The 26,840-nt window shown below is 38.8% G+C and overlaps 2 protein-coding genes across 2 annotated transcripts; one reads left to right on the top strand and one right to left on the bottom strand.

Moving 5' to 3' along the window:
- Nucleotides 1–2,706: 2,706 nt before the first annotated feature.
- On the bottom strand, nt 2,707–7,137 carry LIG4 (DNA ligase 4). Its single transcript, XM_065644238.1, has 2 exons — nt 7,092–7,137; nt 2,707–6,254 (listed from the first exon to the last, which is right to left on the bottom strand). Exon 2 carries the CDS (start codon nt 6,236–6,238, stop codon nt 3,500–3,502), a length of 2,739 nt encoding a protein of 912 aa, XP_065500310.1. The 5' UTR covers nt 6,239–6,254; nt 7,092–7,137; the 3' UTR covers nt 2,707–3,499.
- Nucleotides 7,138–7,380: 243 nt separating this feature from the next.
- Nucleotides 7,381–15,477, top strand: ABHD13 (abhydrolase domain containing 13). The gene is made up of 2 exons (XM_065640252.1): nt 7,381–7,515; nt 14,138–15,477. Exon 2 carries the CDS (start codon nt 14,173–14,175, stop codon nt 15,184–15,186), a length of 1,014 nt encoding a protein of 337 aa, XP_065496324.1. The 5' UTR covers nt 7,381–7,515; nt 14,138–14,172; the 3' UTR covers nt 15,187–15,477.
- Nucleotides 15,478–26,840: the final 11,363 nt, after the last annotated feature.

The following is a 26,840-nucleotide window of genomic DNA, read 5'->3' as shown; positions in this document are numbered from 1 at the left end:
ATTTCACCAGCTCTATATGATCAGTACACACTGTGTTCCCACTGACAAGTCAGGGAAATCATTTGAATAAAAAAATATTGCTCCCTGGCAAGACACGTGATACTGTGTGCAAGCTGCCCACAGGCTTTTAATTCCTCAATTGCATCACACAGCTTTGAGTTTATGCCTTTCAGAGCAGAAGAAAAGCTTGACGTGAGCCTATTTTATTAAACTGTTCAACAGACATAGTGAACCGTGGAACATTTTCCCAGGCATCACGCAGTTTATTGCCTGTGCAGAACGGCCTTTGTAACTGGCCAAGAAATCAGACCATCATTCCCCAACATACACCTGCAGACAGGATGGGTACATAACAGATGTTCTGCCACAGCAGGTCCTGAAAGTTGCGCTCTGCTTCCTCCGTCACTGGCAGCGTTTCTGAAAAGTGCCAGTTAAAAGACAGTGAATGTAAAGATGACCAAACTTTTCTCTATTTCCCCCAAACTGCAAGATCTGCAGGCTCTTTTTCTCTCCTTTCTTTCTCCACTTCTTCAGGAACATCATCTTAAACGTAAAACAAACTTAAAACTTAATATTACTAAGCAAACTGGAAGGCTTGCTCTTAAGAAAAGTGTCTATTTAAAAAAAAATCAGCTTACACAACATGTAAATAAGCTAAGAAACCTTTACCTACAAAAGCTCTGTTTTCAAAATCTAAATGTAATTAAGAAAATGGGAGTATTTATTGCAGTAAAAAAACAACAATAGGCTGAAGTTTTGTTGTCAGAGGGGGTTTTCAGGAACTTAAACATCAGGCTAATGTATCAGCATTTTGACTCCAGTTTTTCCTCTTTCTTGAACGCTGTTTTTAATAGACTATGATTATCTAGTAGTAAGGCTAGTTTTATATGTCAGAACAGGTTTTTTATTATTAGACAAAACAAAATAGATAAAAGACCTTTTTTGGTACACTGTTGATCCACATCAGCTCTTACTGCTACCTACAAAACTTGTCTTATATTCATCCTTAGACATTATGCATGAGATGTTCTGTATACCTCCTGTGCTGGTTTTGCTGAGAGAGAGTTAATTTTGTTCATAGTAGCTGGTATGAGCCTATGTTCTAGATTTGTGCTGAAAACAGTGTTGATAACACAGGGATGTTTTAGCTACTACTGAGCAGTGCTTGCACAGAGCCAAGGCCTTTTCTGCTCCTCACACCACCCCACCAGCAAGTAGGCTGTGGGTGCACAAGAATTTGGGAGGACACACAGCCGGGACAGCTGACCCCAACTGACCAAAGGGATATTCCGTACCACAAAATGTCATGCTCAGCATATAAAGCTGGAGGAAGAAAAAGGAAGCAGGGGACATTCAGAGTGATGGTGTTTGTCATATTCTAGATACATACTCCAATAAGAGCAATTTCATCCACAGATCTATGCAGTTACCATGCAAAGAAACATTCCAAAAGAAAACCTGACCTTAAATGACTGTTACTTTTACAGTGCAGTAGTAACTAAAGATTCCTTTTTTACACTGACACATGCTGTATGGCATTTCTTATTCAGCATTTTAAAGTAAATGTAAATTTTCAAACAGCAACCAAAACAAAAAAATACACACCAGCTTAGTTACTTTATATTATCCAGTATGCTAATTATCATGCCCCATACAAATATGCATGATTAACAATTAATGACTAGTTCTAAGTAAAACTGAGTCAAAATACAAAATAAAACAAACTAAAACAGAATACTGAGTCCATGAGGGGTCTTTCTGTGATAAAATAAACCTTCAGTTTAAACAAATATAAAAACAATCCTTCAGTGCACTATGTACTGAGGAGTCAGTAAAAAGAATAACAATCTCACTGATAAGTTACTAGTTCTAGTTTCCCTAGCATTGCATAGCTTTGAGAGGACAAAAAGACAACGTGGAATTAATGCTTCTTAAATACATCTCTGTAAATAACATTTAGATCTCAAAGTAAGATATTTGACAGTGTCTCAAGAGACAGCTGTAATTCATATTTGCCTTTTTTTTTTTGCTCTTAACTTTCCTAACCAGGATCACCTAAAACACGTATTTGATTAAAATCCATTTAAGAGAAATCTGTGCGAGTAGAAAGACAAACGCTCTTTTCATTTTCTATTTATAACCTTGAATTTATGACATCACATAGACCAATTTTCTATTTGAATTATTAGAAGGAAAATAATGCACTGTCTTTTAATATATACTATTCTATGTATAAAAAAATATTCTGCCTTTTAACAATTTATACTGTGGCTTAAGAAAAGTGGTTATTACATTTTACCTATATAGTACATGTAAAATAATAAAGGAGTTCCTAATGCTTACACTAACTATAAGAAATAAGAATAAACCTCCACCAATTAGCCTTTCATATAACATTTCCCAATTCTTTCTACAGTGATTTCTTTATATGAGCATGACCACAGGAAGCACTGAAGAAATAAGTCAGCCAAAACCTGGTTCTGTTTGATACCAGTATTGATGTAACAGGAACAGAGGCCTGAACCTTTGTCTCCTGAAAGTTAATGCATAAATCATCTAACAGAGGAAAAACAGAAATTAAGTTTTGTGTTTTTCAAAAAAGTTATTTCTCACCAAAAAAAAAAAAAAAGATACCAGGCAGACTTTAAAAATAGATTTTATTTAGTAATTGAAAAAAATATCCATTGAACTGGATATGTGGAAAATAATATTACATTACTGAAATAGCTTATGAAACATTTTTTGCAAGGTAAAACTGACAGTTAAGTGTAAAAACCTAGCTCTGTCACACTTCATGGTTTAACTGTAATGAGCACAGGAGGTCATTACAGTTTTAAAGTAATTGATTTGTATTTTACAGATATGTAGGTCATTATTAATTAATTAGCACCTCAATCGGAAGTTTAGGTTCTACTTTACAATGGTTATTTATACAAGAAACATGGCATCAATGCAATAATCTAAAACCAAAGTGCTACTGAGGCTCATGGGGCTCTCCTAAAAGCAATGTAAACAAGTTAAAATAGTACAGCTAAATTTTATAAATTAATTAATTCTGTAGCATATGGAATATACACAAAACAATTCTATGAAAACATGAATGCGATTATAAAGTAATAAATAAACAATATGTTAAATAGTAGGATCTCCATAAAATACTAAATTATTGTCTCCATTTTGAACAATGGAGGCAAGCACTATTAATAGCTAGAAATTCTCTTATGTAAAATATTAGATCTCTCCTGAGACTTGTTTGTGAAGTAAAAGGCTTCCATTACTTATCTGGTGGTGGTTTTTTTCTCCTCCAAATAGCTTAGCATCCTCTTCCTCCCACAACAGTATAACTAAAAGCCTTCCTCTAATTTTAACAATAGATTTTTACTCTTTAGCCAGAGACAGCTTTAAACAGACATGAACACACACAACTTAAGGCAACCTCATAATATCAAAGTTCGGTCACGCCAACAAGAATGCTTTCACTCCAAGCTTTAAAACTATTTTAGATTAAGTACTGATTTTCATTCTTTAGGGCTCCTTCCTCCACTGACTCTGTTACCCACAGCTCAGATACAATTTTAAATTTTATCCCAAATGTTCTTCTGAGTGATTTCATCTCTTTTACCCGGGAATGATCATCTCCTATAACAACATGGGAGATGCCCTCTTCAAGGTGAGAGACTACTATTGCACCATAAAAACGGAGCTCCAAAGCTCTAATTGACAGTGTCGTTCCAGGGATTTTGGTTCTGGGCTCATTAACAACAGCATAACAATCCACATAAATAGTGTTTCCTCTGAATATACTGAGCCGACAGCTGTTCCACGAATAACGTTCTTCTAACTCTGCAATCATGTCCAAAGGCATCACCTTATTGTCTTTCACTCTTGAGAACACTTCCTTGAGTTGTGTAACATCTGCATCTGCTGTGTAGCTGTCTCCGTAACAATCATACTCACGAGCAAAATGTTCTTTGGTGTCAGGAGACATGTGAATCATAAAGGCTGGCTGCCAAGGCACCAGCATTTTGGTTTCAAAACACTGAAGGAGCCACTCTGCCCTCACCACATCGTATTTGTTGGAAGCAATGATGTTTTTCACTCTGACATTCTCAGCTCCTACAATGACACAGTAAGTCTCCGGCCCTGGGTTCTGTACCACGCTGCCACCACATTCGGCTATCCTGCTTTCCAGTTCAGACTTTGTGTATTTTCCCATTCCTGTCATAACACAAAACTCAACATCTTCAAACATATTTGAGACCTTGTTTACATTAGAAAGATCGGGAGCCTTAAATTGCTCAGCTATTCCAATTATCTTCCTCACCTTTGATACAGTTTTCCTTTTTTTCTCTTGTGGCTCATCATACTCCTCTATATGAAGGTGTTTAGATGCCAGCTTCCCTTCTGCTTTGCTTCTGAGATCTTCTAACATGGCTGAAGTCATGCACTCATACCATTCTTTGTCCTCTCTTATCTTCTCAATTCGGGGGAATCTCAAAGTACAGTCAGTTTTGTACATATCACTGTTAACAATCTCAGCTGCCTTGATCTGAACTATGACAGAGTTGCAAGGTTCAATGTACATTTCAGGTTTTTCAGTTCCACACAAAATATTACTGGGAGGATCCCTCCTATGGTAGGGCTTCCAGTGTTTAGCCAGTTTCAAACCTAGATCGTATAATTCCTTCATAGTATAGCCAGAGCCAACACGACAAATAGAGTGGAAAACAGTAGGTTTTTCATTTGGAGGGGGTGTCTCTGCAATAGCGCACAGAAAATGAGACATCATTCCACCACGAGAGCCCTTCCCCCAGTAACCACCAACAATTAAAAGGTCTAGTTCATCCATCAGCCCATTAACATATTCTGGCTTGATTTTTAACCAGCCTTCCCCACGTTTGTCCGGCTTGTAGGTGGACATGGGATCTTTCACCATAATCCCTTCCTCTCTGTTATCTATTGCTTCATTTAAAGCATCAATTACTTCTTTTCTTGTTCTGGCATTTTTTTTGTGTACAACATGTATCCTGCCTGTTAGGGGAGTAAATACGCTACTTAAGATTTCATATCTTTTGGTCAGTATTTCATGAGCCAACTTCTGATCGTTAACCATCAATACGTCAAACACACAGAAGCAGGTTTGCAGGTCAGAGTCCTCCACCATTCTTTTTATGTCAAATCTGTTTCCTTTTTGCATAAAGGTTTGCGTCTCAGGATTGTAAGCCATCATTTCACCATCAAGAATGCAGTTCTGTATATTGCTCTTAAATACATTATGAATAAATGGCGTTAATGAACCATCAAGGGGGGAAGCGCCGAACTGCTGAGTATAGTCAAATCCATTTCGGGAAAAATATTTATACACATCTCCATCTTTGTGCAGCTGCATACGTTCACCATCCAGCTTAGTTTCTATGTAGAATATCTGGTTATTCATTTGTTTCTCAATTTGCTGGACATCAGCAATAGCAGCAAGCATTGGTTTAAAGGCAGAAAATAACATGATAGAAACATCACTAAGAGAAACCGAGGGATCATGCAGTTGCCTGCAAACTTTTTCCAAATCAGTTGTGACGTTGTGTAATTCAAGAGCATCAGGATGAAAAATAGAAAATATAGTTTGTTGACTAATACCAAGCTTCAGATCCTTTACAATCATCCGGATAAGCCATTTTTGTTCCAGTGCTGTGCTCTGGGTAATTAACTGAAGAAGACTTTTCTTTAACAGACCCTTGTTTTTAGCAGCATTGTTATTAGCTATCGCATCTAAGTGTTCATTGACTTGTTCTATTGTCAGTCTGCCTTGTTTTGGGCTCCTAGGTTTTAACACAAAGTATGCAATCATTGCAAAATCTCCAGCATCTCCACGTGAGCCAGCAGGTGTCCTGTAATTTAAAAGCTTTGCAGCATCTTTTCCATCTCTTGGTAAATTCAGCAGTTCAATATACAGCTTCGCAAGCATCGTTTCTTTAATTCCATATGCCATCCTTTCTCTTTCCAGCTGTGGAAGAATAAGTCGCATTGCTGGATAAAAAGAATCTGTGACGTCTTTCTCTTTTTGATGAAGAGCATCGTGGAACTTTCTCCAGGAACCCAGGAAATCCTTGAAGTACTTGGTTTTCTCTGGACGAGAGTTACACTTCTGTATTCGCTCCAGAGTAGAACACAGATCTGCAAAAGGCACACGAGAGGCCACTGTCTTTTTAGGAGAAGGCTGCAATGCAGGTGTGGAAGCCATCAGAGTCCGTTTTTCACTAAGTAAAAAAAAAATAAATATATATATATTTGTAGAGAAATAAACCGCCAGCATGCTATTCTGTCTCAAAAAAACCCCAAATTGTCTCTAATTAGGATTTACTGATTTCCTCATTTTTCTAATTAGGATTTAACTGTTATCTTTATTTAAAGGTCACCAGCTGGTACCACTGTCCTTAGTTATGGGTGAAACTCAACAGCCAGGCCACGACGCTCTAACACAGGGGTGTCAAACTCATCTTCCCCGGGGGCCACGTCAGCCTCGCGGTTGCCTTCGAAGGGCCCAATGTAATTTTAGGACTGTGTAAATGTAACTACTCCTACATGTATACAGCCCTAAAATTGCATTCGGCCCTTCGAAGGCAACCGCGAGGTTGACGTGGCCCCCGGGGAAGATGAGTTTGACACCCCTGCTCTCACACGAGCATCCCCTGGACGACGGGACTGGGAGACAGGACAAGGCAGCGCGCACCGCTCCCGCTGCTCGGAGACCGTTTTCCCCCGGAGCACAGCCCGCCCCCAACGCCGCCCCGCGCCCCCCGCCTCCTGCCGCTGAGGAGACCCGCCAGGCCCGCCGCGGGGGCTGAGGGAGCGGGGTCCTACGGGGCCGGTGCGGCTCTGGGCGGGGGCCGCGGCCGGTGCTGCTCCCGCGGGCAGACTCCGCGCACCGCGACGGCGTTGCCATGGACACGGGGCGGGGGGGAACAGACACCACCCCAGGGGGCACCTTCCGCTCTGCGCCGGCCGCTCCCTCCCCGGAGCGGACTAGCGGGCAGATGGGGGGAGACAGGCGGGAGGAAACGGTGGCGGAACGGGTACCCCGAGCGGAGACTTACGCGGAGCTGAGGGAACCCGCGGAGCCGGGGTCACAACGGCCGCCCTCCGCCCCGGAAGGGGAGGAGCGCCCCGTTGACGCCGCTGCCCCGTTGACGCCGGTACCCGTGCTCCTCCCCCCGGCGCAATGGTTCCGGCCGCACGGGGAGGCCCCGGCTATCGCGGCGGCGGAACCGTCCGCGCCTGCGCAGTTGCCGCCGCGGCGGAGAAACGCTGGCGGAACTCGGGGCGGCCGAGCCCGGGGCGGGGTGAAAAAAAAAAAAAAAAAAAAAAAAAAGAAGAAGAGGGGCGGACGGACCCTGATCCGGAAGCGGAAGCCGTGGCGGGCGTGAGTTCCTGCCTGGGACGGAGCGGTGGTTGAAGTTGCGCGGCGGGGTCCGCGCTGGCCCGGGGCAGCGCCGGCGGCTGCGCGGGAGGATGCGGCGGGTGGGTGTCGCCTCTGCTCGGGCTGGCTGCGCCCCGCGGCGGGGGGAGCTGGGGCAGGGGCAGGCGGCGGGCCGGTCCCGTCCCCGCAAGGCCGCGGCGGGACGGGCGGGAGCCGGGTGGTGCCTGCGGGGGGACAGCGGAGCGGGCAGGCCGGGCTGGGGGCCGGTAGGTTTGGCTTCGATTCGTTTTTTGAGGTGTCGCCGTGACTTGAACGCGGCTCTTCCCTGGGCGGGAGCGGCTGGCGGGCGGGTGCTGTCCCGTGGGTGTGGGTGGCTCCGGCGCCTGCCGTGCGGGACGTGTCTCCCGAGGGACTGCTGCCTTGACAGTGCCTGTAAAAGTTCCTTCGGGTGCCTTCCTGCGAGGTCCCGGGAGAGCTTTTGCATCTTCGCAGCAAGATCTTGCTCTAGTGTTTCGTTTGTTTCTGTTGCCATACGGAACAATTCGTACAAATGACGATGCCCGTTGAACGTGGGGCAGATGATAAACTTTAATGTTGTTTAATGTGCCAAGTGAATATATTGAAAATGCTGAGCAGGACGTTTCTTTTGGGTAAAAAGGGAAATAACAGACTTGTAATATGTTTTGGGAGGTCATGGTCACTAGAAAGCTAAGACTCTAATATGATAACTGTCCTTGGTTTGTTGTTGTTTTCCTTTATTTGTTTTTACACAGTACTATCATAATTCAAGACATGCTTGTAGGCTTCATTAAGATATGTCAGTTGAGAGGGGAATGGTAAGAGTTAAGGGGAAAACACTTTCACTTTCAATTATGAATATGTACCACTTGATGCAGAGCTGTGGAAGTTTGTTGTTTGAAATAATTAGGAGAGGTGCCTTGCTGACTTTAAAAGCCAGAGCTCTTAAATGTCTGACATTCAGTTGTTCTTACTCTGCTTTTTCCTTGGTTAGAAGTAGCTACTTTACTGTTTTAACTTTTGTTGTTGTTGTTTTTAAAAAACAATAGTCCTTCTGTAAGTTTTTAGCACTAAGAAAGTGTATTTATCCTTTTCTTACTGAACTTGTAGGTTTTCTTCCAGATTATTTCCCCCTCTGAAACTAGTTTTAAACAGTTGAGAACTTAATATTTCTACTTACAGAAGTTTTCCAAAGAAATAAGAATAAATGTAACACTTGTCTGTGTCTGGAGGAGGTGGAGTATAGGGGAAGGAAGTGCAGCAAAGAGAAATTGATGTCCTCAGATATTTCCCATTGTTCTTAAGAATGACCTCTGTTTGTTTGTTTGTTCAATTTGAAACTGTGAAATCTGAAGGACTGCCATGAGTCTTAAAAATAACTTTGCTTTTTAAAGCTCTTTAATGAGAAAGAAGACATTAAACACCTGAGTGCTCTTCTTTACACTAACTTTGAGACTGCACATACACTAAAAGTTAGCTTTAGTGAGGCAATGTAAATCTATTACAACTTTGTAATTATGCACTATGTATGTTTTATACTGAATGTTGTGCATATAAAACACAGGACATTTTGAGGTGATTTTTGAACTTCAGGATGTTGTTTTCAAGCTTATCAGATGTTTCAAACAAGAGCTAAGCTTGATAGGAGGAGCATGAACATGATATGCATGGTTTCGTTGGTAAAGCAGATTTAACTTCTGAGGGTATTGGCTTCAAATAACTCTAGACAAACAGTAATTCAGAAGCAATTTTACTCAAAGTTCATAAATGGAATTGTATTTCAGGCAGAGACGAAGCCTGAGAACTCATCGCATCCAAAGGTAAACGTTTTGTATTGTAGTTGTGTAAAAATAGCACCTCTTAGTATTAAGAACATAGACAAAGACAAATAATACAACAGAATTTGTGGCAAATACAAGAATAATTTCAGTTACCATTCAAAATGTATGAAAAAAATTTGCCAAGTACATTAAGTCTGCACTTAAGCTTTTATGATCTTCAGTTGATAATGACATTAACCATTTAAGAATAGCATTAAGGCAGAGCAGAATATTATTCAAATGTCTTGATCATAAAGACTTTATTTTTTTCTTCAGAATTTTATTATGAGTGATTTGTATTTTCAGTAGCTACTTAATTGTGGGATTTGTAGCTCATCTGATAGAACACAAAGATCTGCAATAATTCCTGGACTGTGGATTCAGCAGTGGCGATGTATAGATACAGATCTGTGTGTTCCTATCCACGTATGTGTATATCTCTGTGGCATAAAATTGAAACTCGTCACTTCCAAATTTTGAGAGACTGTGACTGTGTTAGCTGAACTGGTCTTTATTGGCCTTTAAGCCAAAAGCACAGTTGAATTGGGCTGCATTGCTGTTCTTTTGTGTTAATGGTTTCCATGATAGAACTTTGTATTTAAATATTGTCTTCTACTTGTCTCTTTAACTATACAATCATAAAAAACAAAACAACAACAAAAATAAAAACAAAAAAACAATCAACAAACAAAAACATACACCCCCCAAAAAACAAACACACCACCTTGTAGGAACCACCGGTATTCACAGAGGCTAGCCTTTCTAATGCAGCATTATCAGAGGGACAGGAGGAAATGTGAAGCAGATAAATGCTAGAGGAAAGAGCTCTGATCATATCTGTGACTGAAAAAAACTATCATCTGTGAAGAGAGAGCAGCGGAGCTGAGTTTATATAGTCTGGAGAAACTGAAGGTGAATTACTTATTTGGAGGTTAATAAACATTGAACTAGAAGTAACGAATTTAAGTTAGTCTTCCTTCTTCTTAAGTATTAGGATGTACTTTCTGGCAATGAGAGTAGCTAAGAACAAAGAGCAGCTTATGTAGGAATTTCCATTAATATGAGTTACCTAGGAAAACATCTACCAGATAGAACTGTATGGGTCTGCTGTTGATGACTGTATACTTGTCATAGCCATTGACTTCATGACAAGTTTAAAGAACAAAAAAAAATCTCCCTTATGCTTGTTTTCATAGTCTGTAACTTAGTTTAAATAATGATCGGTTATAAAATACTGTTGCTGTGTATGCTGTAAAATGGGATGTGACTTCCTGTTACAGGAAAGCCTTGTCATTGGTGAAGTTATGACAATTACTTTAAATATAGTGCTGGAATATAATGTTCCTTCAAAAACAAGAGTGGTTTTTTAGTGAAATAAGAATGATTTCTAAGCTGTTAATGTTTTATCCAGGAGATTTGAAAAGGAAATCTGTAGAGAAACTTTATTTCCCTAGCTGTAATAGAAGACTTTTCTCTGGCCAGCTTGCTCACTTTGGTTGCAGCATCTCCATCTGTAATACAAGGATGATGTTTCATGCCACCTCTGTGTAGAGCTGTGACACTTCTAACAGTAGAAGGCAGTATAACGGAGGTAATCCTGTTAAAAAAACTTAACTAGGCATATTTGCAGGTGACAGAAGTTTTAGAAGACATTAAAGGGTGCACACTTCTTTCTTTAACTGGGCCATCAGGCAGTTATGGAGCAAGTCTGTAAGTGTTTCTTGTAGTCTAGTACTGAAGTAGGCTTGTTTAGAGGGCTTGTCTAGGTGGTGGGTCCATGCTGTTTCTCAAGTTGTTGAACAACTCGAAGTGTAAATACGTCCTTCTCCCTTTCATTCCCTGTTCCCCCCTTTTTCTTGATTGATCTGGCATCCTATTAGTCACAAAAGTTAGAGATACAGGAGAATCACAACATGTGCTCTTCATAATTCAACATAAAGTGTTCGTGTCGTAAGATGTTATATTGTAAACTGTTTGAAAGGTTTATAACTTCCTATCCAGCACAACAGTAGTGGGGAATAAAGGCCTAGAAGAGGTGTATTTTTTTTTTTATTTGTTTGTGTGTGTATGTAGTCTTGCAGTATGCTGAGCAGTCTCAAATCTCATGCACTTCAAAAAGTGTTAACAAACACTTTATCTCTCATTGAAATTTAGTATATTGGCTTACTCTTTTTATTTATGTCCTTTACCTGGAAATTTGGTTCTGCTTGTACCGTCTTCTACTGTTCAGATCAAACAAGGTGATGCTTGGAAGGCCTGCTGCTTTGGACTCCATAGAAAGCATGCTTTGTAGCTTTATTGAGAATGAGCTTATATTGACTTGGTTTAGAATCTCTTCTAGGCCTGTGCACTTGTTTGAGAAACCATCATTTTCCTTTCTAGTGATCTCTCAGTTGATATTGGAAGGAGGCAGGGAAGAACCTAGGGGAAACTTATATTTTAGTTCTCTAGCTAACAAACCATGCAGTAAGATGTGAAATAGACCTGGTCTGATTCAAGCCTGGAAATAGACAGAACTAGAAGGTTCACACAGCTGGGAAGAAAAGTTTGATAGTCATGTAGTTGTTCATTAGTGCAGACTAGTCAGCTTTACTTAAACATGTAGGTGAATATGAAACATTTGTGGCTGTATAGTTTGCCCTTCCTGCTAACTAGCAGATGTTGAGTTTTATTTGTAGAATGCATTAGTTTTGCAATTCCAGTACCAGGTTTTATATATACCTATGTCTATCTATCTATATATATGAAGTAATCACACAGCAGCAGTGTCTCACTAGTATGGTATTTTGATCACATTGTCCTACTGAAATAAAAATATAAGCAGTGCACAAATGAAACTAATGTGGCTTAGAAAATCAGCTGTATCTGTCTTCAAATAGCAATCCGTAGTGTATATGGGATAGTCATCTGCAAACTTAATCACCTTAAGATTCTTATTACTTCCTTGGTTTTTAGTCATTGTTTTTAATGATGGATCTCTTACTCTTTTGTGAATGTCTTGTTGAGAAAGCATCTTTGAAGTCTCTCTTGTTTCATAAGAAAGTCAGCAAAAGTTCAAACAGCATAGATAAGGAAAGTGCTTTTACTGTGTCGTTGTCAGTGTTCTTATAGTCTTGAAATGTAATGCAGGATATATTTGTCAACTTCATTAGGAAGTTCTCTTACAAATTAAGGTATCTACTTTGTGTCTCCTAATTACTGCAGCTTCTTTACTAGAGAAATGGATCACAATAATTAATTTTTCATATAGACAATATTTGTGCATACTTGGATGTGGGTATTGAACATGAGCTCATAAATAATATAAGAGAACCAAGTTGGGATAAGTGCTCTCTAAATTACTTTATAGTTTGCCAGTTTTACATATTTGGAGTAGATACACTGTATAAAATCTTAATTTCATGTTGCCTTTGGTTAATATGTGAATCTTAAGATGCAACAGATTTATTTTTATTTCTGATTTATATCTAGTTGTTGCATAAAATGATTACAGGTGGCAGTTTTTCCTGGTCATATTGGGGGCTTATTGGATTTGGGGAGTGCAAAGGCTGTGGCTGCAGAGGTCACCTTTTATCACTTGAACCTACCAAGGTGACTGGTGCAGTTGCAGCTCTTTCCAGCAGTACCAGGACATACAGTTTATTTCAGCGTGGGTCCTGTGACTTAACAATGCTTGGATGCATCTCTGTGTGTCCGACTCCTTTGGAGTTAATTCAGCTTCTTACTGCACTATGGTGTTTTGGGAGGGCATAACTTTGTGTCTAAACTGTAATTATTATCTGCTACATAATTTACAGTGTTTGTAAACAAGTGAGCTCATGTTGTCACTCCCAGGCGGGTTCATCAACTCAGTGGCAACTGGCTGGTTACTGTAGTTCTCATGTAGGTGTTGCAGGTTTTGCCTACTTCCATATTACACTAGAACCCAGCAGTGAATAATGTGAGAGATTCTGTTTATGCTGGGAGACATAACTATCTCTTATGGTTGGAAACAAGATTTAATCTATTATCATTAACATCACTCTCCTCATTTTATGCTGTGTGTATGTTTTCGTCATGAGTCTGTTTTCATGTCTGTACTTTCCAGCAGTTGTGATTTTCATTGATCAGAGTATAATGTAGTTGGCTGACCATTTTCAGTGGTCTTGTATGATGATATGGTCTTTCATTCAGCTGAAGACTTAATACAGATTACTGATCTGATAGTGGAAATCTATCATTATAAATCAGAACCAATGCAAATATAGCAAAACAGCTGTCATAAATGTAATGACAATGTAGAATCTTACTATAGAGGTGTCTCTTCTGACCAGTTTCTGTGTTGCTCTGTAATCACAGTTGATCAAGACTCTGAAAGACAGCTACTAAACAATAGCAGGCCCTGTGTGCATTTTGAGCAGCCACTGGTTGCAGAGCAAAGTTCATAGGCTTGTTGGGTGCTCCTCTTGGACTTAATCAGTAGCAACTTGGAAATAAGGGCTATTTTTTTTGGTGTTCACTGGATTCTAGAATTACTTATATGAGAACCTTTGACAAACTGGTGATAAGGCCTGTATGGTTGTTCTCTTGATTGGTAGGGAAGACTGAGGGAAAATATAAGTTATTATGGTCACAGTCAACCAAATTTCTGGTGCTGCTGATGGACCTTGCCAGCTGAAATAATGGGATTTTGAAGAGTTCAAAAGCCTTTTCCTTATGATTGTTTTTCTGCTTGCTTTATGGAGTTGAATGGTTTCCAAAAATTCAAAGGGAGTTTGCCACCAAGTTTGATATTTATTCTTTGATGTATTGACTTGCCATTAATCTTCTGGATGTATGAATGCTTAAATCACTTCCTTTTTCTTTCCCCTATGTTTATATATTTATGTTTGGGATTTTTTTACAGGGTTTACTTGGAGTAAAAGATCACTGACTTCTACAATGGAAAAGTCATGGATGCTTTGGACCTTTGTTAAAAGATGGCTACTCGCTTTGGCTTCCTGGTCTTGGAGTCTCTGCCGTATTTGTCTTTTACCCTTGATAGTAACTTTTCACTTGTACGGAGGCATTATACTACTTATATTAATATTTGTATCGATAGCAGGTATATTATATAAATTCCAGGATGTACTGCTTTACTTTCCTGAACAGCCCTCTTCATCACGCCTTTATGTTCCTATGCCTACTGGTATACCACACGAAAACATCTTCATCAAAACCAAAGATGGAGTTCTTCTCAATCTTATTCTGCTGAGATACACAGGGGACAATGCAGCATATTCTCCAACCATCATTTACTTTCATGGAAACGCAGGCAACATTGGCCACAGGTTGCCAAATGCTTTGTTAATGCTGGTAAACCTGAAAGTCAACTTAATTCTTGTCGATTATAGAGGGTATGGGAAAAGTGAAGGAGAAGCAAGTGAAGAAGGTTTGTACTTAGATTCTGAGGCTGTGTTAGACTATGTGATGACTCGGTCTGACCTTGATAAAACAAAAATTATTCTTTTTGGCCGTTCCTTGGGGGGAGCAGTAGCTATTCATTTAGCTTCTGAAAATTCCCATAGGATTTCTGCCATCGTGGTGGAGAACACCTTTCTTAGCATCCCGTACATGGCCAGCACTTTGTTTTCCTTCTTTCCAATGAGATATCTTCCTTTATGGTGCTACAAAAATAAATTTCTGTCCTACAGAAAAATCTCTCAGTGCAGAATGCCTTCTCTCTTCATCTCGGGTTTGTCTGACCAGTTAATTCCACCAGTTATGATGAAGCAACTTTATGAATTATCCCCAGCTCGGACTAAGAGATTGGCGATATTTCCTGATGGAACTCATAATGACACTTGGCAGTGCCAGGGTTATTTCACTGCACTTGAACAGTTCATCAAAGAAGTAATAAAGAGTCACTCCCCTGAAGAAATGGCGAAAACATCCTCTAATGTAACAATAATATAAATTGATATTCTTCTATGGGGTGGGGGGTGTAACTGCACTGTACCTTGATTTGTGAAAAGTGGTAAAAGAATGTCCATTTTTTAACCGTATGTCATGTCTGTACTTGACTAAAGAGTGAAATTAAACTTGGAAAGGTCTGATGCTTTATTAAGATGTTCAGATAACTTTTACACTTGCAGCATTGTAAATGAACCATTTTTTGTCTTTCTTATACTTTTTTGGTATCTCTGTCCATATATTCCATTTGTTTGATATGTACAACTGATGCTATTAAAGGAACTTGCTACAGAAGTAGTACAGAATGTATTAGTTTAAAACAATGGGAGGATCTTCAGTATTCACTGCTGAATGCGTGAGCTTTTTGGACAGTCATGGTTAGCACAATGATTTCTTGCTTCTCTTGGAATTCTTTTATTTGAATTGTGCCATGCATGAGATTAGTGCTTTATTCCTTGAAATGTTATATTATGCAAGATGGGAAGTCTTTAATGTGCTAAATAATATAAAATAACACTAATGGTTGAGTATACATGCAGGTATGCCATCCTGGGTTATTACTGGGTTTTTATGATTATGCATACGTATATATTTAAAACTGCAACTGATGTGGAAAAGACACCTTCCCTGTTTTCATTTTACTCTTTGTGTTATAATAGTGCCCAGAAAGTTGTATGTGCCTAAACATCATGGCTTCAGAATTCTGCCCAGGCAATTTCTTCATAAAAAATAGAAGTAACCTTCAAAAAGAGAGTGGTGTCATCTAAGCTCCTTTCTGCACCAAGCTCTCCTCACTAACATACAGGTAAACTATTTGTTGATGTTGGTCTGCTTGTGCATTTGAGATGGGATTTCCCAACGCAGAGTGGGTGGATGTGATAGAAAGGAGTGTCAATACAAGATGAAAGTATGTATTTGTGCTCAATTTTTTTTTTTTCTTAGGCTGATGTAGTTAAATGTCTGTGCCCTTTATTTATACTGCCAAAAAAAAATTTCCAAATAATTGCCACTGATCACGTGATTATAGAGACCAATGCATACAGTTGTTACAGTAAGGATAATAAAAATGAGCAGTGCATTAAATTTAGTAGACCTAAGCTTAGTTAGTCTTACCTATTTGCTTGCAAAAAATATTTTACAGTTCTATTGTACCTCGAGGAAGTAGCCTAATCATCAGCAGTTTTCTCTAGCTTTGCTGGGATTTTTGAAGCTAGTGTCACCATTTCAGACCCACCAGTACTTAAATTGAGAGAGTTTGATTCTGACTGAATGCTAGCGTTCTTTTTTGTTTGTTTTTAGGGGTCCCTGTCCTAGGTAGTCATATCGAAGTTGAATGCTGTTAGCGCAGTCCATCTTAGAATGTGGGCCTGTTTAAATCTCTTCTGCAGGTTTAATTTCTCATTTGCTGCAGATGATAGTTTGCCTTTTCAAAATATTTTTTTATGGAAAGAACAAACTGTGGAAGATTTCCCACACAATCCATTCAATTGTCCTTTGGATTGAATTTTTTAAATAAACTTTTCTGCCACGTTGTCCTGATTCAGAAAAGCATCTCAGCACACACTTAAAATACCACTGCCCACCAGGAAATAGATTTTAAGCTTGTGTTTAAGTTCTCTGGTTGAATAAAACTGCTTTCCTGAACTGGTGCCTTAATGGCTATGCCTCCTAAAATTTATTATATGGAATTACGAGTCTTATGTACACATCAGTAATAGTTGTCAGCAATTTACAGATAGGGTGATACATCTTTACTTTTTTAAGTAAGCATAAATACCAGAAGTTGCTTTCTCTGGTAACTATCTTTTGTCACACGATTATTAAGGTTTTCTTAGAGTTGATTGGAAAAGCTTTTTGGATCTGTAGTCCTAAAATCATTATAGGCATAGTTTTGGCTTAATTCAGATTTAAAACTGTGCTATCTCCTCAGCCTTCCAGTGATGGTATGGGGGGGGGGGCGGGCAGGCAGATAGGGAAGGTATATTGCTAAAGTTTGGCTGAGGTGGGGTGTTCATATAACAGAAGGGTGTTAATAGGCATAGTATTCCCTTTCCCTGATGTATTCTAAAATGACAATGTAAGCTGCTTGCATAGATTGTTTCAGCTGGTTCACATTTTAGAATTGAGTGAGAGAAGGAAAATAAGAAGGCAAATACTCCTTTTTCTAAATATATGTTGATAAGGCCAGAAGAATAGGTTGCTTGCTGGAGACAATGAAGAGAAACTAGATGTTTTAGAAGTTGTTATAACTTGCCATTAAATACTTTTTTTTTTTTTTTTTTAAATAAAATGTTGATTTCTAAAGTAACAGAATTCCCTCCTTTTTTATGTGGCACCTCCATACAAAAGAAGTATTTTTGTTTGGGCACACAGTTGCTAAGTCAGACTCAAATGTGTGGCATTAGATTATGGCAATCTGGAGCTGTTCAAAGTGGACTGTATCTAAACATTGCTTTTAATTATCAAGACAGATCTTTTCACTATGTTGGTTGCATGACATAAAGATTAAACTTTTTCTGATTTTTCTGAATATTGGGTGTGAGAAGATAAAATTGTCATATATGCATTCTTTCCACTTAATGTGGTTTCTTCCACCTTGAACAAATGCACATTTTTGCTTCTCCCGTAATGGGCTGGCTGCATACCCTTGTGAATGAGCATTCATCTTGCTCTCTTTCATTGCATTGGCTATGAAATACACTGAAAGAAAACGGGGAGGAAATTATTTTTTATGCAAATATCCCACTGCTGTACATACGATCTTTTAAGGGAAGGAGGAGGGGAAAGAAGCTTGTTCTGACAAGTCAGGAATTTTTTTAATTTTATGGTCCGTGCGATAGAAACTCGGTTGTCTGCTGCTAAAAGTGAACTCCAAGCAACACAGTAGTAATAACTTCAAATTGCCAAAAGGTGTATTATGATACTGTTGCATTTATTCCACTTAATACAATTTTATGTTTTCCCTTAACAGTTCTTAATTTGCTTATGTAATAGATGTTTCCTAAGTATTTGTTCTGCATATATAAATCTCTAGTTTGGGAAGAGGAAGTTGAGTTATTTTCATGGGTTTGTAAGGAAGCCTCATGGTTTAAATAGGCCCATTAAAGGAATTGTCTCTTTTATAAGAGGAACTTTAAGCAACAAAAAAAAAGGCATGGAGAGGGTCAGGAGTTGAACTGGAACAGTTTTAGCACCAGAGTCCTTGTAAGGAAGCATTCAGTATAAGACCTTGTTTGCGCACATGTGTGTGTGGTTTTAATTAGTGGAAATACTTGAGGCTTCCTGCTAACCCAAGTTTACATTCCCAATATTTGGTTTTGAACTGTGAAATGTGGAGAAATAAGCTAAGCTTTACTCTGAAAAAACTTTAAGTGGTGTAGCTGCCCTCATGTCCATTTCTCAGGTAAAATTAGAGATAGAGCACAAATAGATTTGGAAGGCTACGGACAATCTCTCAGTTGAAGGGCAAGTGGATTAACTATTAATACAAAATATGCATCTCAGCATCTCTGAGCTAATCATTTGCATCACGTGGAGTGTTCACAGTGAAGACTGCAAGGCCGAATTGCAAGTTCAAGGTATGGTCTCTTCTATTAGCAGAAAGATGCAGACATACCTCCATTTGTATTTCGTAATTCAATACTTGAGAAGTACATTTTTATTTTTGTTAATGACAAGTAATTTTGCTAGGGGCACTTCTGCCAAATACAAAATTGGTGCCTCTTGCATGTAGTGGGATCAGCCTGATGCATCCCGTTAAGAATAATTTACAGTGCCATCCTGCTTGTATAATTTAGAGTCAAACCCTGCAGAAGTGTAAATAGAGATAGCATACTGAAGTTCTAAATGACACTTGTGTCTTGAATTCAGAAACAGTCATTGAATATATGATGCAAGCTTTTTATTTGATTTTTCTTTAATATATAGTTGAAGCAAAAATGTCTTACAAAGTATTCTTAAGTTTTGTAGAACAAAGCGTAAATGTTACTGTACATGTGCTAATTGTGGCAAAGTTTTACATTCTCATTCTAGCCTGGTTTTTAAAATAAAATTATTTTACGAAAAACACTTTTCTATTTTTATGTACTGACATATGCAATAAATTGATACATTAAAAGTGCTGTTAATGTCTTGTTCTAGTTTGTGGCCGGCCTGTCTTGAGTATGTCCAGGGGTATTTTTGTATGTATGGTAACTCATCAACCTCAGGGCATCATTTTCAGTTACTTACTAAAACCAGAGCACATGCAATAGACATCTGCATCATTAGATGCAGTGTTTGTGGAAAGCTATTACGGCAGGGAAAAACTATTACAAATATCTATTTCTAAGCTCTGTCACGTATCCTCACTTTCAGGAAGTGTTATTAAGTAAAATGATAATGCAGTAGCTTTCCATCACTTTTAACACATTCTGCATTTCAAAACTTTGCTGTTATCTGGGTGTCTGAGAGGTGGTCTACATATTACATCACTTAGAAAATATTTTTAAGTGTGTCTGACTAGTTTTGACACCTTTTGCTGGTAATATTTTAAATTTCAATTTTAAATGCTATAATGCCACTCTTGGAGGTTTATAGTCCATGTAGCTGCAGAAGGATACTTGGGCTGAAGCAATTTCTACTTTCTTACAGAGAAATGCATAACTAAGCTTATATCACCTCTGCTCCCATCCTGCATGGTTAATGTGAAATACCCAGAAAATAAAGATTTACTGCTGTCTTTTCTAAAGCTCCAAAATGTGTCTCCTCTCCTGGATTACTGCAAGGCTTATAGTTCAATTTTAACCCAATAACTAGGAAACAAGTAGAGAGGTAAGTGGCACATTTTGGCACTTTATTCAAGATAACTATTCATTTTTAATTGAAAAAAAATATTTTTAATTCTTGAAAAGGAAGCAATGAAAGCTAAGGAGCAACTCAGATTCAGGTACTTCATGTGGATACTGCCCTTGAATGAAAAGCAGTTTGCCGTTTTGTGAAGCACATCACAACCTTACTTGCACAGCGCTACTCTGAAGAATACAAATCCTGCATTTGCTTTTTCTTATTTGAACACTGATAGGCAGCTGGGCTACAAAGTGCGACATAAACTGTGTCCTGAAGTGTCTCATGGTGTTATAATAATTTCCTTAGTAGATATGCTGGAAAGCAGCTTTGCAGAGAAGGACTTGAGAGTTCTGGTCAACAACTGGTTGACCATGAGGCAACAATGTGCCCTTGTGGCTGAGAAGGCCAATGATATCCTGGGGTGCATTAAGAAAAGTGTGACCAGCAGGTTGAGAGAGATTCTCCTTGCCCTGGTGAGACCGCATCTGGAGAACTGCGTCCAGATCTGGGCTGCCCAGTTTAAGAAGGACAAGGATTTACTGGAGGAAATCCAGTGGAGAGGTACAAAGATGATCAGGGGTCTGGAGCGTCTTTCTTATGAGGAAAGGCTGAGAGAGCTGGGTCTGTTCAGCCTGGAGAAGAGAAGGCTGAGAGGGGATCTCATCAATGTTTATAAATATCTCAGGGGTGGGTATCAAGAGGAGGGGACCAGACTCCTTTCAGTGGTGCCCAACAATAGGATGAGGGGCAACAGGCACAGGCTGAAGCACAGGAGGTTCCATCTAAACATGAAGAAGAAACTTCTTTATTTTGAGGGTGCCAGAGCACTGGAACAGGCTGCCCAGAGAGGCTGTGGAGTCTCCTTCTCTGGAGACATTCAAAACCCGCCTGGACACATTCCTGTGTGATCTGCTCTGGGTGAACCTGCTTTAGCAGGTGGGTTGGACTAGATGATCTCCAGGGGTCCTTTCTAACCCCAACTTTTCTGTGATTCTGTATAGGCCTTCATATCAGATAGATAAAATATGGTGGTTTAATTTCACAATTTTTAAGTACTGCTTAAATCACAGTAAGCATTCATAAGGATATATTAGCATCTGAACTAAAATGCTAGAAATGAAACCTAAACCAGAGGCAGAGGACTTGCTGTCAGTTAAAAAGATCAAGTAGAGCTAGGTAGGGTTTTGAGAAAATACTGAACCATCAGCTAAACAAAAATTATTTGGTCCGACATCTAAAACATGCCTGAGCTTTAAAACTTTTGTTGGACCCTATTCAGGGTCTTCATTTTAGAATTTTTACGGAGTTCTTTCTCTGTAAGCAGATAAGGAAAATATTTCTGGACATGTTTTGAAAATCTTAATGTGATTAATTTGTTATGCTTCAGCTTGTGTGGAGACAGAATAACTCTCCTGTGCCTTGAAAAAAACAGCAATTTTTCTTTCTCTGAAAGGCAATACAGCTTAAGAGCAGACCTAGTTTAAATGTATTACAGAACATGGTGCCACTCATAATAATTGGAGATACACCTTTAATAATCTTAGGCAATGAGCTAAATAATGCACAACTGCAAAGCTCCTGACGTAAAATGTGTGTTCATATACCAAGTTTGAAGAGATGTTGCCACTAGTTTTGATGCACAACTAAGGAACAGATTTTGCTCCTTGAAGATGGAAAGAAAGGAAATTCTACAGCTGTTTTGCATGATGCTTACATCTGGTCTGGGCTAATTATTTACAAAAATTCAAAGGAAAAGGTCAGGCAGAGAACCATTCCCTTTCTGTCCTTGAGGGCTCAGGGAGAATGTAGCAATTAGATACAGCTATGAAGAAATAACGCAGTGATTTGAAAGTACTTGGATCCCAGGCCTGTGCCCTCTATTAAAAGGTCCACCGGCTGTAGCAGCAGAAAAGCGGCCACTCCCACATGAAGGGCCATGGCTCCTTGTTTATTTTGCTCCCATACAAATGCTTTTTTAGCCCATCTGTGCAAAATCTGTCAAGTTGTACAGTGTCGAAGAGGTGGAGAAGCGCGATACTCCGTGTTGCTGGATAGCCAGGCCAGTGAGACTGTAAGAGAAGTGACTACAGCTGTATGACAGAGCTCCTTTTCCCCTGTGCAGTAAGAATTGCTATAACATCATGGTGGAGGATGGGGAGGGAGGGGGGAGGAGGAGACTGGCATTGCGCTGCTGTGATATATAAATCTTATGTTTTCTTTATATATTTTATATGTTTTAAAAATTATTTTATATTTCTTGCTGGTTCTGCTGCATACTTTGGGACACACCTGTAATAATTGCTTTTCCTTCCTGTGCTTTTTCCTATTCTTTTTGGAAGCACTGTGGTAAACACGTAAAAAGTAATGATGGCTGCAAGTCAGCTGTATGTTTACTTTCTGTGGTATATTCGCCAGATTTGGACCTAAATTGTCTAGAAGTCTAGAGAAATAAAGTCTTTGACAAGGAATAAATCAAGCATAGGAAATCTAAATATCTAAAATGCGCAGAGACATTCATGTTATCCCGGCAATTTAGAAATTGAGAGGCAAAGAGAAACAAATATCTGTTTTACTTCAGAAAAATCTCATAGAATCTTTATTTTTCTTTCCTTTTAACAAGGTAATATATCAAATAAGTCTTTAACTGTTTGTAAAATACATCCTTTACTTGCAAGGGATTCAACAGCTCCCTAAAATTTAAGATGATAGGAACATAGTATCCACAAAGAGAATGATTTTTGGATCTATATGTGAGGCAGGAACGTACCTGGTTTTGCTACTTTGTAAATTGCAGTTAATGGCTAAAAGAACTAATTAAGTGTCCTTGAAAGGAATGTGTACTATTTCAGAGAGCTATCTGTGAATACTCTTAATACAGATACCTGTAATAGCAGAAAACTGTCATACAGGATTTATTCTGATCTCCTCCAAAATAGTCTATCCATGTTGTCCATCTTCAGAAAGGACTTGCAACTAAATGTGTTTAAAATTGAACCTTTGCTTATTCTTTGCTCCTCTGTCGGTTCTACACTGTCCAGTGTAGTAAGGCAAGCTGTTGTGGCCTCTTTCTTTTTGTGATAACCACGGGGACCAGTTCCATTTTGTGGCTACTTCAGAAGTATGTGAAGTTGGACCTTTGCCCACTGGAGGCGTACTTTTAGTGTGGCCATCAATATTTGTCTGAATCTCTGGGCTGCCGCATCTGCACAACCTTTGTTTTTAAGTAAACTTTTACATTTCTTTGGTAAATTGGGTTTTTACCCAAGTCTTCATATTCAAATAATCTGCTTCTCTTTTGTACGTTAAACTTCATTATGGGATTTTCCTCCCCCTCAAAGAGGATGCTTTTGTGGTTAAAGTACAGTACTGGATTTCAGGAAATCAAGAGTTCAGTTTCTGGTTCAACCACAAATTTCCTGTGTGATTGCTTACTATCTCTGCCTTGGTTCCCCACAGAGGTAGTGATGATGTGTTATAAATTTGCAGGTTAGCAGCACCCATCTTGATCATTTAATCTGATACGCTGCATAATGGAAATGAAAACTTTGCAGAAATTATAGGGTTTGTTTCTGCTGTAACATCTTGGAAGGTTTAACCAGCCTCGATTTTGTTCAGGAATCCATTTCCCCTCGTGAAACATTCTCACCGTTAAGAGTCTTCAGTGGTACTGGGTTTGGTTTGGTTTGTTTTCTTCTTATTTTGAGTTTTACCTTAAAGTTTGCTCTTTTTCCCAAAACTAGAAGACTTGGTTAAATAAAAACTTTAGACTATCCAAGGCATTTCTCAGTAGTTTTCTATGGCTAAATTAATGAGATCTGTTAGTCAGTCAACTTGAGAGTTCAACATAGCTCATTCTTTGGGTTAAGGAGGCACTAAATGGTTGGATTCACTGTGTGCATGGATCAGCTGTACTGTGCATGCAAAATAGGACCATATTTTCAGAATACCTTTATTATAAGGGTTTATTCTTATTTTTTTCCAGAATTAGATGGCCGGGACTAGGTTTCTGCAGTTTAATGCAATAGCATTTTCTTTTCTAGAAATCGTTTGGAAAACATTGCTTTGAACTGGGCTTGTGGTGGTTCCTTGTTGCCCCACAGATTTACTGCATGCATGTGTAGCATAGTGTGTGTCTTGAGCCAAACGCAGTTAATATGGTATAAACTTTTGCAAAACGGTTTTCAGGGAAGCTGGCCAGTAGAGGCAGGCTGCTAACCACAAACTGAATGCCCTTTCCATGACGAGTTCTTTAGGCCTCTTATATTCATTCTAGGTTTTTGTTCTGAACCTTTTCACTGTTCAGTTTTGGCAATCATAATTATATGCAAACAGTTTTGTCGATATAAAAGTACGATTACTGCTACCTTTTATTTTCACTCAATATTTTGCTCCAGCATATATATCCAAATGTTACACTTCTGTTTCTACAAGAATGTTCCACTGAGAGCTCATGTTCAGCTGGAGTCAACACCCTCCCCTGTCTGCTAATGGAAGACTAATCTAAGCACTCCTTAGTCCATTTCAGTTGTACCTTAGTTTAAAACACAGAAGAAACTGCACATGTTAATCTTATTGACTTTGCTTTAAGCAGGTTAAGAACTATTTTGCAGCTCTGCCAGCAAGAGGAATCATAAGGACAGTATGTTATGACAAGACAGAGTGGCAAGCATCGAGGCACTGACTCCATGCTCTGGGCTTTGCAACTAATTTTTTGTTTGTTTCTTTGTTTGGGTTTTTTAAAGTAAATTTCTGAGTTTTTACTTTAATGCAATTAGTAGTCTGCAATTTACTGAAGCTTCATTTGATTGTTTCAAAATGGAAGTTTTTCAACTAAGTAAATTTCTAGGTAGTTCATGTTGTTTTTCACGATTGATCGCTCACTGTCATTATTTAGTGTTCCACTGTGTTTTTGTCATCATAAAAGTTGTCTAAAATTATTTTTTTTTTCAAATCATTTAACTGCTTATGGAACTACAGAGCAGCACAAGGTTGCAAACAGATCAATCCCTTTGATACTCAACTAGAAATACCTGTTGAATTTAACAATTTGCTGTGTGGGGGCTGTTCTGATTTTCGCCTTTGAAATCCTAACTTATCAGAATGATAAGCAGGACAAAGCCAGATGTCTTACAGAAGTCCTCTGTGTCACCACAATTATTTTGTCAGCCCAAATAATGTCCCCATTTAAAGAAGGTGTGGAGGCTGGGAACAGCCTATTTTCTCTAGAAGCAACTAGAGTGATGCTAATTATATACCTGTCTGTTATTTTCTTATGTGTTAATGACAGCAGAGACCTCAGTGGCCAATTGTTTTTCAGTGTTCCTGGATAGCTAGTTATAACTTTCATTCGCTCACTTGGTTTCATTTTCTTAAATAGCACTTCGTTTCCAACTGTCGTATTATTTTATTTTTGGAACACAGTCAGTACTAGGCTGATAATGTTCTGATGTCTAGTGATGCTTCAAGGCATGTCTGCTTAGTTTTAATAATTGCTTATTCTGTTCCAAAAAAACTTTCTTAGTGCATCTTAAATTTCTTTCAAAATGCAGCCCCATTTACACCTTAACTTAGCTTTAAAAACGTGCAGAAACAAAAACCTTGAAAATATGCAGAAACTGTATGGTATTCTGCTCTTATTCCACACTGCACTGATTTCTGTATCATTTGTCACAGTACGTACGTGCCTTCTAGGGGCATGCTAAGATATGTGGTATAGTTATTTTTCTTCTGCATTTAGGAAAATAATTACTTGCCTGTGCAGGATATTGAATAGTTACTAGAGATGGCAAAGTCAGGAAAGGGCTATCTTGCATCACAACAGAAGATAAAGCTTATAACGGCCCTCAATTTCTCATAGGCTTAAGAAATAGCAGAGGAAGAGGCTACAGAAGTTGTTACTCTGTTGTTGCTCCTTCTTCCTTCTCCCTTCTCCTTCCCAACAGAACCAACTTGATCTGAACTACTCTGATGGGTGTTGCCATCAGAATTCATTACACAGTATTCAGACAGACCTGTAGAAGTTCTCTCTCCTGCAAAGATAAAGTTTACTTACGTGGTAAAAAAAGAAAAATACTTACAGTGGGGAGGGTTGACCTGTTGATTTTAACCCTTTCTGTGATGCTTTTTGATCTTTTTTTTTTCTGTTCCGGGCCACTGAAACTTTTAACAAATATGTAAGACTTCAATTTTGTGTAAGAAGACACTACAAAAAGCATAGGAACACATCTAGGATATTTAGGTAGCCTTGCCACTGTGAAGAAGAAATGAATTCCTAATGCAGAGTTTTAAGATGAAAGGACTAGTAAAATCTTAAAAAGATGAGCTTAAGCCAGACATGCAGGATTCACCTGAAAAACTTTAGTATAAATATTTAAAGTTCAGGGGATTGTTTTTGTCTTGTGGTAGGTTTTTGTTGTTGTTTGGGGTTTGTTGTTGTTGTTTGGATTGTGGGTTTTTTGCTTTTTTAATTCTCTAAATGTTATTTTCCTTCTACACCCCTCTACCCTTCCCTCCCACCCTCATTCTTTTCCCCCCCTTCTGTGTGTCCCCTTTTGCATTAATCCAGGTCCTTGAATTCTCTAGAGAAACGATATGTATTAGATAAGTTTAATAAAACATCATCCCTTTTCAAGTTAGTATGATGAACTGCACTGCAGAATTTGCAACTTCAGACAGTTGAGGGACCAGTAATTTGTTATGCATACCTGGGAATATATTTCACTATGTTTAGGAAACCACAAAAATTTTTGTTTGAATAAGTTGTCCCCTCTATAGGCATATAGGCATTTTAGATACTAATATATATATAAATATATATGATATAGTGTATA

The sequence above is a fragment of the Caloenas nicobarica genome, chromosome 1, assembly GCF_036013445.1.
Source record: "Caloenas nicobarica isolate bCalNic1 chromosome 1, bCalNic1.hap1, whole genome shotgun sequence".
NCBI classification, from domain to species: domain Eukaryota; kingdom Metazoa; phylum Chordata; class Aves; order Columbiformes; family Columbidae; genus Caloenas; species Caloenas nicobarica.
This window is presented reverse-complemented; position numbering and strand designations above follow the sequence as displayed.